The sequence below is a fragment of the Microtus ochrogaster genome, chromosome 2, assembly GCF_000317375.1.
Source record: "Microtus ochrogaster isolate Prairie Vole_2 chromosome 2, MicOch1.0, whole genome shotgun sequence".
NCBI lineage: Eukaryota > Metazoa > Chordata > Mammalia > Rodentia > Cricetidae > Microtus > Microtus ochrogaster.
Genome location: NC_022010.1, coordinates 56,369,117 through 56,380,196, shown reverse-complemented (window position 1 = coordinate 56,380,196; position 11,080 = coordinate 56,369,117). Strand labels below are relative to the sequence as shown.

The 11,080-nt window shown below is 39.1% G+C and overlaps 1 protein-coding gene across 1 annotated transcript in view; it reads right to left on the bottom strand.

The window, feature by feature from the left end:
* The window catches only part of Slc9c1 (solute carrier family 9 member C1), a 75,323-nt gene that overhangs the window by 26,059 nt on the left and 38,184 nt on the right, over window positions 1-11,080 (bottom strand). The window contains exons 15-19 of the mRNA XM_005345026.3: window positions 7,664-7,783; window positions 4,875-5,070; window positions 3,483-3,668; window positions 2,172-2,321; window positions 812-863 (exon numbers count right to left, since the gene is read on the bottom strand). Of these exons, the coding sequence (XP_005345083.1) occupies window positions 812-863; window positions 2,172-2,321; window positions 3,483-3,668; window positions 4,875-5,070; window positions 7,664-7,783 (704 nt within the window). The remainder of the gene's footprint in view (window positions 1-811; window positions 864-2,171; window positions 2,322-3,482; window positions 3,669-4,874; window positions 5,071-7,663; window positions 7,784-11,080) is intronic.

Sequence of the window (11,080 nt, the reverse complement as noted above, 5' to 3'; positions counted from 1 at the left end):
AGCACTATGTTTTAACATGTGAGCACTGTGTTTTCAGCATGTTTGTTCCACTCAGGATTTGTCCTCTACCAGAAGTACAGCCTGGCATGACTCAGAGATGATGCTCTTGCCAGGTGGGCATTGAGGCTTCCGTGTTCCTCAGAGAAATTCTCAGGTTCTGATACAATCCATAAATCATGAATCTCTCTATGGCAATATTCATTGAGCTGCTCAGAAAGGTACGAGATATATCTGGTTTGGAAGAGACAAAAATTGATAAAGCTACAAATGATATAAAGAATCATGATGTGGTAATGTGGATTATTTGAACACACATTAAAAACCTTTATTGTGTCTAAGAGAGAGAAAGTGTAATGAAAGTGTAATACTATTCTAATATATTTATTATATGCTATATTACCTTTACAGTAATATTACACACATTAGAAAGCACAATTCTGTGGGATGTTTAAGTTTACCATGTTACTACTAAGAATTATGATTTTGGGGATAGAGATGGCTCAGTGGTTACAAATACTTACTGCTCTTGAAGAAGACCAGTGATCAGTTCCCAAAACCCACATGGGGGCTCACAACTGTCCAACTCCAGTTCCAGGGAATTCTACTCCATTTTTCTGCCTCTTGTGGAAGTGCATGGATATGGTACACAGGTGTGCATGTAGACAAAACACTCATGCACATATAATAAAAACAAACATTTATGAAAAAGAAGTAGGTTTCTTTGTAGATTTTTGATTCTAAAACCCACTGCTCTTCTGACGTTACCATGGTAAGAGAGGGTTAGGTTGCACGTTTAGAGGGAAGTACCTACCGAGCTCTTTCATAGCATGCTCCATGTTCCTCACTACCCGCTTTAACAATATCTATAGAACAAAAAAGACGTTGTCTCTGCTGGAAAAATAAGCCATTACAAAAGAGCTTTACATTTGTAACTGATTTTTAATCTAGTGGGATAACTTAATTAAAATGCACAATGGAGCATCTGGAGAGATGTCTCAGCTGTTAAGAGAACCTGGGTTCAATTCCCAGAGCCCACAAAGCAGCTCACAACTGTCCCTAAGTCTGGTTCTTCTGACCTCCATGAGAACCCAGTACTCACATTGTGCACAGACATACACGTATGCAAAACACATACACGTAAAAGAGAAATAAATATTTTTATGCATGATGAAGAATGTCTTAAGGGTCAGGATAGGATTGGGGCAACGTGCTTTCAAATTAGAGACACAGGGGTGGTTTTCAATCTCATAGGCATAGAAAATTAGATCAAAGTGTATGAGAACTGAAATCATAACAAACACTGGTTGATATTTTAGAAACCCAAGTCTTTTATATCCTATTGCTTGCCCTCTTAACTCCCATTGCTAGGTATTAATCATGAGAGATGGTGAGCAAACTTCGGGAAATTGGCTTACAGTTGCAGGGAGCAGAAAGGAGAAATGCTGTTTATGTGTTCTACCATGAGATGGGTGTACAATATTTTTACTGTGCTTGTGGCATATAAAATTTGGCATTCGAGTGTTACAAATTACGTTGAAAGGCAAATATTGAATTCCACCTAGCTGTCAAACTTCTAGGTATGTACAGACATTAATATGCTTCAAACTAAGAATGAAAAGAAAAAGAAAAGGAATTTAGGTCCAAGGGTGTCTTTGCCACCTATTTGTTGTGGCGGTATAGGCATGATCAAGCAAATCTCTCTTGGCCCCATTTCTCACCGGCAAGAGTGCATGTGACTGGGCCCCTGTAGGTAACTCTTGTTTTCCTTTCTCCTTTCTGTCTGCCGCACCACTGGCCTCTCTTTCCCTTACTTTTGATTTGGGTCAAAACCAGAAAATGGAAAGAAACGGAAAGATCTTTGGAGCCGGATGAGGAAGCTCTGCTCAGCTCTGTGGCCCCCCCCCCCCACACACACTATTTCCTGAATGATCCTGAGAGAGAGAGTTGGGCACTGAGCATGGATACAAAGGGCCCTCCCAAGACCCTCCTTGTGCGCTAATATGGCACAGGCTTTCTAGTTAAAGAAGGTAAGTGGTGTAGTAACAGAAATAGACCAGCAGCTCAGGAGTTAGCTACTACACCTGTGTGCAAAGACACCGGCCAAGGCACGTGACGGCAGTAGGGCAGTGAAGGGCGTCAAGGCTTCTCCTCATGCTTGGCTTTTCTCTCACCTGTTTCGCTTGTTTGGAACTTGCAATGTGATCGATTATATTCAGTACATCCATTTCCCCTTGGACATAGCCTTTGAGTATAGAATACCGGAAGGATATCTGATGGCTCAACTTTTTGTCTATTATTTGCAGCAGCTTTGGTGTTATGAGCTAAAAAGAAGACTATTATTAAATACTAACCGCATATTTTTTTTTGTTTATGTTTAGCTTAGTTTGGCCATTGCTTTCTCTGACTCGTGCTAGGGGTGCAAGAATGAGCCTTTAGCTTCCGCTCGAGCTGTCATACGGCCGCCCCTTCCATGACAGACTTTTGTCCCTGTGAAACCCAAATAAACAGTTTCTTCTATAAGTCTCCTTGGCCACGGTGTTTGATCACATCTGTAGGAACGTGGCTACTGTGCTGCTGCTTTGCACCCAGCCTGCTCTATGACATAGGAATGTGTCCATCCCTTGCCATTTCCTCTGGCAGCTTGCCCGCCCCTCATCTATTTAGTAGACACTGTATACCTCACATTAGAAAAAAATGAACTATAAACTTTGGGATACTGTAGACTTGCTGTCCTCTGATTACATTGTGTACGAGTGTTATTCATTGTCTCACAGAAGACTACAAAAGTAGATAGTAATAATTGGCTACTTTAGACCCCATAGGCCTAGGTCTCAGTAGCAAAAGCTCTTTTTAGGTATAATGTATAATCTATACTGTATAAGAAAGACATAAACGTTGTATGACTGTTTCACTGCCCATACATCCTCATATGGGGTATCATGGAAGAACTTTCCAATCACTTCCATAGTCATATAAGAAACAAGTGGCTGCCATTATACACGTGAAAGCAACATTGATTAGACATGTAATTTTTGATACCATAACATTAAATTTACACAATATGAAATGTGTACTACTTTAGTTCTTGATCTCTGTGGATATATACTATTGGCTTTGTCGTTGTGGAGTTTTTTTGTGATGATTGTTTTGATTATTTCCATTTTTTTAACTCTTAGTTAACTATACAAAGAAGTATTACTTAGAATGCACTAGGATTTACACAAACATGGATTTTTAAAAAAGCTTTCTCTATTAAATGGAAAAACTGTGATAGATGTCTATAGTTCCATGAGCAAAACGGATTTATAATATAATTTGAATATTTGAAAATTTGACTTGTTATATGTAGCTAAAAACTCAGACTTGACATCAGCCCACCAGCAAATGTTTCCTCTGAAACTGTTGAACTGACTTTAAACAGACATTTTTTGACACCAAGCCCACAGAGGAAACCAAAGCCATGTCCTTGGCTTGCACTTTACCTTCAAGATGCGTGGTACACGAAGGAGTCGAATGATGTTCATGAAGACCACAGTCTCACTTAAGTCAAAATTATAATTAATGGAGTTTGTTTCTCTAAGTATTAAATCTATGATGCCAATTAAGGTAATCCCCAGCTCAAACAAGAACCAGGTGTGTGAAAAACATTCCTTCCTCATTGCTGCCATCTGTTGAGAGACGAAAAAATTGCATCATATTTTCTGCTTTTATTAAACAAGTTTCCCCCCATCCACAACAAGAAGGTAAACATTTATCAGTTGCTCTGCCTGTGACTCTGTATGTCAAAAATACCACCAACATGAAAGAAAGCACCGGATGCTCCTAATGCCATCCCGGAGAGCAGAAAAACTGCCAAGACTGTTGATGTTGATGTAGGCTCAACTGTACAGCATATTTACCAAACACACTGGAGTTGTCACGAGACAGCAGTGGGGGGGGGCAAGACAAATCCACAAACATCCTCTATTGGTGTTCCTTAACTTCAAACAGCTCTAAATGCCAGAGGAATTCCAAGGTCTCTATTTTATATTATTTAACTATATCAAATGTGTGATGCTGAGTGGTAAAAAATCACGCACAAAAAACACACGCACATATAAACATATTTGTAATTCACACGAGATAGATTTTATTAAATCAGTTCAAAAGCTAAAGATTCAGTGAAATGATGTCTTCTGTTCTATTTTGTTCTGTGATGATATAAATTAAAAGTCACTTTTAATATTTTGAAAATTTAAGTGAATGTAAATATTTTATCAAAACTGCCTTGGTGCTTGTACCAATGCTTTTATTTCAGTGCACTGTAAAGATAACAGAAGGCATCATATATGGCACATGCTCAAATACGTACATTTCAGAAATACTTTCATCTTATTTTTTCAAACCATGCATTCTGCCTTAGAGTATTCGAACACAAAATAGCCTCTGTGGGTTTTGTGTGCTTTTTATTTTATTTTGGTATTTTTGTGTTATTAATTTTTGTTTGATTTTTCATCTTTTTTGAGGGGGTAGAGAACATAAAATGGTTTGGATACGGCAGTGGGTAGGATCTGGGAGAAGTTCAGGGAAAGGAAAGAATGAGATAAAAATACACTGTGTGAAAAAACATCTTAAAAAGACCATTACTAGTACAGTTTAAACTCAACTCTGCACCATTTTGACCTGCATCATTTTATTTTGGCAATTGCAGAGTCAGTGCTTAAAGCATCCATATTTTCTGATGTTGCTCTCAACATCACCTTTTTAACATAAATTTGAAAAATTTGTGAACTCTGAGAAGACACAGAAAAGCTCACAATACTCGCTGAGAAAGCTCTAGTTGATGTGGACATGCGTCTCCCATAACACACTCATAGGCATGGATTTTAGATTACCTTAAGTAGAGCCTCTAGAAAGTAAAAGACAAGGAAATAGTAGTTAGCACACTTTATTTCATTTTCATAGATGGCATTTATGCGGGATATCCAACAGATTGTCATAGGAAATATGTTCATTAATACAGCAAGGTATCCAATGTACTCAAATTCATCTGTAAAGACTATTTTATAGCATACATGAAGAAAGAAGTGTCTGCAAAAAGAAAAAGAAAAGACAATTTTATCTGAAAAAAAAGAATTACATGAAATGTTTTTCTTTTATTTGATCAGTTCTGTTTAAGTTAATGGGAGCCAGAGAGCCCTGCTGAATTCTAAGTACTAGCCTCACTAGCTATTAGGACCTTGAACAAATCTGATGATTAGTGAGTGAATTTTTTTTTTAAGTTTCAGTGGAGATTCCAAGTGTGGGAAAATCAAGATCTTCCTACAAGTCACGTTTTTTTAGCGACAATTCTATTGATAAGGGCAGGCTCCGTTCCTATGAACTGTTGGCATGGAGTTCCTTCAGAACCTCCAAACAATAAAGGCATTTTTTTACTGCTGTTGCTGGCCTTTCAGAACTAGTTAGTAAGATCCAATTGCTTGACCAAATGCCTTCATCACAGCACACAGAGAAGTCAAGCTGAAATGGAGTGGGAAGTTTCCTCCTTGCTGGCTAGCCCCTGTGCCTTCCGAGGACGGCATGAAGGATGGGGAAATTATCATCTCCAGTTTTGCTCAGCTGAGGATACTGTGTAACAGTGCTATCTGGGCAGGCAAGAGGAGCTCACCGGAGAACCCATGGTAAGTCTGTCACAGGGATGAGCAATTGACTTCTGATTGGATTTGATGCTCATGCCACATGAGGGAATTCATATCTAGTATGGACAAAAAGTTTGTGACTGGGGAGACAGGAGACTCTAGTGGGGAAACTAATGCTCTCTGTGTGATAAACTGGCATGATGAACCCACCCAAGCTACTAAAGAGCCATGTTTATGCCCATAGACTAGTGCTATTGTCAGCATTGACCAGAGAAGTTTCCCTTAGAATTTGCACAGAGAATAAATGTCTGATAAATGTCCAATCACAAAGGGGGCATCTTTATTACCCTTTGAGAGGCTCAGGACATGCTGAAAGAAAGGACAGGGAAAAAAGGGCAGCAGTCAGAGACAACAGGGAAAGCAATGCAGGACACTGACTTCCAGGTCTAACATGGTTGCTTCATTCTTGAACTCAAAGCAGCTTTAATTGCAGAAGATCTGCAAAAGGCTAGACTGTCAACATAATGTAGAGTCTAGAGTATAGGGGTGCCTCTTTCCTGTGGGCATATATGCAGTTATTAGCTGATGGGAGAATGGGAGAAATATTTTCTTTAGTACTGTATCCACTAGTAAGTAGCAGACCACAGACCTTCTAGCTGTTAGGAAGTCTCACTGACTTTTGCCATAACCCTAGCAATCTTTTTCTTTACAGATGTCCCAAGAACCATATTTTCTAGTCATGGGAGTGGGCATTTACAGATACTAAATGCCAAATGTAGAAGGTTTGCAGACAGAACTGTTTGATAGGCTATCAGCTAGGCCCATTGTTCTTGCACATGCCCCTTATCCAGTGATATCCTGGGATCTTTTTTAAATATCTGCTTCATCCAGAAATACAAGCCAATGGAATACATCCAAGTCTCACTGGATGAGATTAGCCCACCTTTGGCCAATTTTGGGGGATATAATATCTTTCTGCTCCCCATTCTTGCAAAAGGGCCCTAAAAGAGCTAACTTTTCTTTCTCTGAGTGAGTTGAAGCCTTTCCTTCATCCCACCCCTCTGTCCTGATATCTATTAAGCATTTGACTAGATCTATCAATCTCTTTCAAACTCCACTTCTTCAAAAACAAAAGTTAGGTGCAAATGGTCCTCTAACCCAGCTCCTACCCATGCACCTGCAAAGAAATCCCCACTCATGTTCAGGTAATCAACTGTGCTGGCTAGCTTCATGTCAACTTGACACAAGATAGAGTCGTTTGAGGAGAGGAAACCTTAGCTGAGAGAATGCCTCCACCAGACTGGCCCACAGGTGCATTTTGTTGATTAATGACTGGTGAGAAATGTGAGAGTCCATCCCATCATAGGTAGTGCCAGCCCTTGGGTAGATGGGGTTGTGATGTATGAAAAAGTAGATTGAGGAAGCTACACGTAGCAGTCAGTAAACAGCTTTTCCCCGCAGCCTCGGCATCAGTTTCTACCTCCAGCCTCCAACCTTGAGTTCTTGGCCTGACCTGCCTAGATGATGAACTACAAGCTGAAACATGAAATGAACCATCTCCTCCCCAAATTGCTTTTGGTCACAGCAACAGAAACCTTAACTAAGACAACATTACTGAAACTCATGTAGGGACACAGACAGACAGACAGACAGACATTAAAGTAGTAAAATGACTGACTAGTTTGGAAGAAGAGTTTGGGGTGAAAAAAGAATGTAACAGGGTCGAATGTGTATGTGTATTAAAATGTCACAATCAAACATTATTGTGTCTAATTAACATGGTAATTAGATATTAACTAGAGATTTAGCACAGTAGTAGAATGCTTGCCTAGCATACACAGCATGTTAAGAAAACAAAATACCCCAGTCTACAAAATATAGATAAAATGTTATTCGTATATCTTTTTAAAAATATTATTTGTATGTATGTAAAGAATTAGATTTTAATCTACTTTAAAATAGTTTGCAAAGTATTTAGGTTATAATTTGAATAGGAACCAACTTTCGGAAGTTAGCATCACATCTCTTATTCTAGGATTGCTCACCTCGATGGAACCCCTTTATCTTTTTTAGTATTATATACCCAGTTGAGTAGTAATTTTCTAAGGAAGGAGAGGAGTTTTTTGCCTTCAGAATAACTCTTTAAGTTCTCAGGACTCATATACCTACAAATATACAGAGAAATCATTCAATATGTTTTAAATACTTTGACATAAGTCCAATGCAACACTGTCAGAACACAGGAGGACTATTTTGTGCAATAATGACTAAGCAAGATGTTTCATAGCATTGCCCCAAGCCCTGAATTGTAGATATACAAGTGTGTTATCAGGTTGTGAGACCAAGTCATTGAAAGGAGTCCAGATTATTAGGGATACAAATACTAAGATCTAAAGGTCCAGGGAGAAACAGTCAACCGTCTTTCAAGTATTTGTCACCTAACTTTTTATTTTAGATGCCCGCATCTGTTATGGCAATGAAGAAATGATCTACCTATCATTCTTGCTCGTGGAGATAAAATGAGCTATGTCAGGCGGGGAAAACTGAGCAGTACATAAAACATCCATCGCACCTCATACAGGCTTCCCTTCAGACAAGTAGTCGGGTTTATGTAATTACAAAACGGTAAACGTTAACTTGGAGAGGTCATTTTCATAAGAGACACAAAGGCAGGTTGCCAGCACATACAACCTGATTTCTTTTAACTTTTGTATTGAAACGCCTCCAATCTGTGAGCAGTGGCTTTGTTTTTCCTTAGCAAGCCCTCTTGATTTGATAAAGAGCTTATCTTTACCAGGTATTTCATTGTCTTTATTGAAAAGTTCACCCTGCTTTGCATCCTAATGTGTCGTGTTGCTTAATTGAAGAATATTGGAACCCTGAGTGCCAAGACTGACTTTGTTTTTCCTCTTGATTAGTTTGTCTCACCCTGAAATCTATGTAATTCTTTTGTTCTAGATATGTTGATCTCGTTGAGAATAATGAAGTCTTTCAGTTTTCCAGGATTTAATATTATAAAGCATTTACACGGAAATTCTCCAAAGTCTATACAACCCGATTCATCTTTAAGTTATAAATAGTTATTGAACTAATCTAAAATGGTTGTTACATACTACAGATAAACTGTGAAGAAATGCTGATTTCTGTCCTTAAGGGTCCAGTAGATCGATGTGTTGAAACATGCAAGTCACCACTTCTATAACTGTTGTCATGGAGATAATAATAGGAAACTCTCTACAGACAAAGTGGACATATAAACCAAGTTCTGGAGAATTAGGAACCCTTTTTATCAGAATTATTATCTTAAAGAAGATCTGGAAATTTACAGGTTCTTATGAATCCTAATATTATGTGATCCCAGACCACTAATTACAAAGTCATCAATCACTAAGGCAAAAGCAAGATGTCCAGAGGACTGAGAGGGAATGGGTACAAGGGAGTCAACAGAGGGCCTGAAGGGACAATGTGGGAGGTGGTCGTGACATATGACAATTTTACTCACACGCATAGAACACATATTCAGTATCCACACATGTCAGGCCATCTACCCAGTAACTCAGGCACTTAGATTTCTGTTTCATATGAACATGTTCACCACTGACACCTCACTTGGAGAAATAGTGTTACTCTGAATCCCAGCTCTGTGACTTGTTAGATAAATAACCTCAAGTAAGCTAGTAAACTTTTCTGTCCTTCACATCCTTCCAATGCATCATGAAGATAAGAAGAGCATGTCTTTTAGAAACTTTGGTGAGGGAAAACTAGGAAATGCACAGAACATGTTTACAGTATTGTCTGGCACTCACCAAGAACAAACAATGTATTCGGAGTGTTATTTCACAGGGTATTGCACAGGCCCTATGAATAGGTTCTGGTACCCTTTGCAAGTCTTCTGCATCTCCTATTCTTAGAGTTGTTTTTCTTACCCCAGAAAACCCCAACCTGTGCAGCTACTGAATGACTCCAATAAAGAAATGGCAAAATCAGTTTCAATGCCACCAAGGGAGAAAGCACACACTGAGAACAAGTGTGATGAATAGTTCTCTAGCAGTGGGAATATAGAGTCACTACTCTGATGTTGTCTTTAGGGCCTGGCATGCAATTTGGCATGCATTGCTACTAAATATGTGTCCCACACGTGTGAATACATTTTTTACATGTCCCAGCAATCTCCTCCATTCTGTTTGTGCTCCACCCTTGTGCCCATTGTTGACCCTGTCTTTGTGTCAATTCCCTCTCGGTCCTCTGGTCATGGCTTGCTTCTGCCTTAGTGCTTGATTAAAGATTACAAACAAATCAAGTTGGTGTTTTGCTCTCTGATGCTTGGTTTTTTTCACTTTGCCTCTCCCAGACAATGGAGTGACAATGACTTTTTTATTCATTAAAATATTCCTGCTGGGCTCTGTATATCTGTCTTCTCTACAGAGGGCATTGCATTATTTCAAAAAGACACATCTTCTAAGCTCCTTCAATTATATGGAGATTATCCAAGCATTTGAAAGGTATGGGTTTAGAGAAAAAATGAATTCTGTGTTATACATGGAGATATTTAGATACATACTTAGGAACCCAAGTTTTAAGTAGCATATTCTTTATCTTCCTTCCTGGATATATAAAGTGTCATAATGATTTACACAGACTGGCTGGAAATGAAAACTCTTATGCTCTTGGAAGAAAGTCTGTGCTTAAACTATGAGTATTTATTGAGCATCTGTGTTCCTTATAGATGTCTGTGCTGCATGCGATGGATAAATCATAACTCTCTTCTCATATATAGTTTTTCTCTTTACTGTATTGGGTAGCACATGTGAATGGACATAAGATTGGTACATCACATTTAGGATATATGGTCACCAAATATGTCCCATTTATGTGGGATAATGAGCCAATTGTACAGCTCTAAGCAGACTCTGAAAATGACCTTGGCATCATTTCAGCTAAATTTGAATTTCTTTGACATTAAGGGAGAGATCCAGATCTGGGAGGCATGTCTGGGCTTTGGGTAGACATGTCAACTGCACTGCATTTGAATTGTTCTCCTACTCCATAGATCTTTCATTCCCTTACTGAGGGCGACCGGAGCATGCTCCCCCAACTCAGCAGCTTTCCTTAGACAGTGGATCTAAGGAAATCAGTACCAGATTGAAGATATATGCTTAGTGTTGACAGAGGACATGTGGGGTCCATCTGTGCTTTGGGAAGGCACACCTGGAGAGATTAAGGAACACTTGGCCTTTGTTCAGAGAGGCTAAAAGGACAAGTACTTCACTACAGTTTAGCTTTGCACATGGGAAACAAAGGAAGAAAAAGGGCTATTTCTTTCAGAAGATTCTTGCCAAATACTCCAGCCTGGAGGACTCAAGGGTAGAAAATGGAAAGGAGGAGATTCAGTTTGAGGGTGGGGTGCAAAGCAGGGAGTGGTTTGTGCATATGATACCAGATGGCCAGAGGTTACAACACAC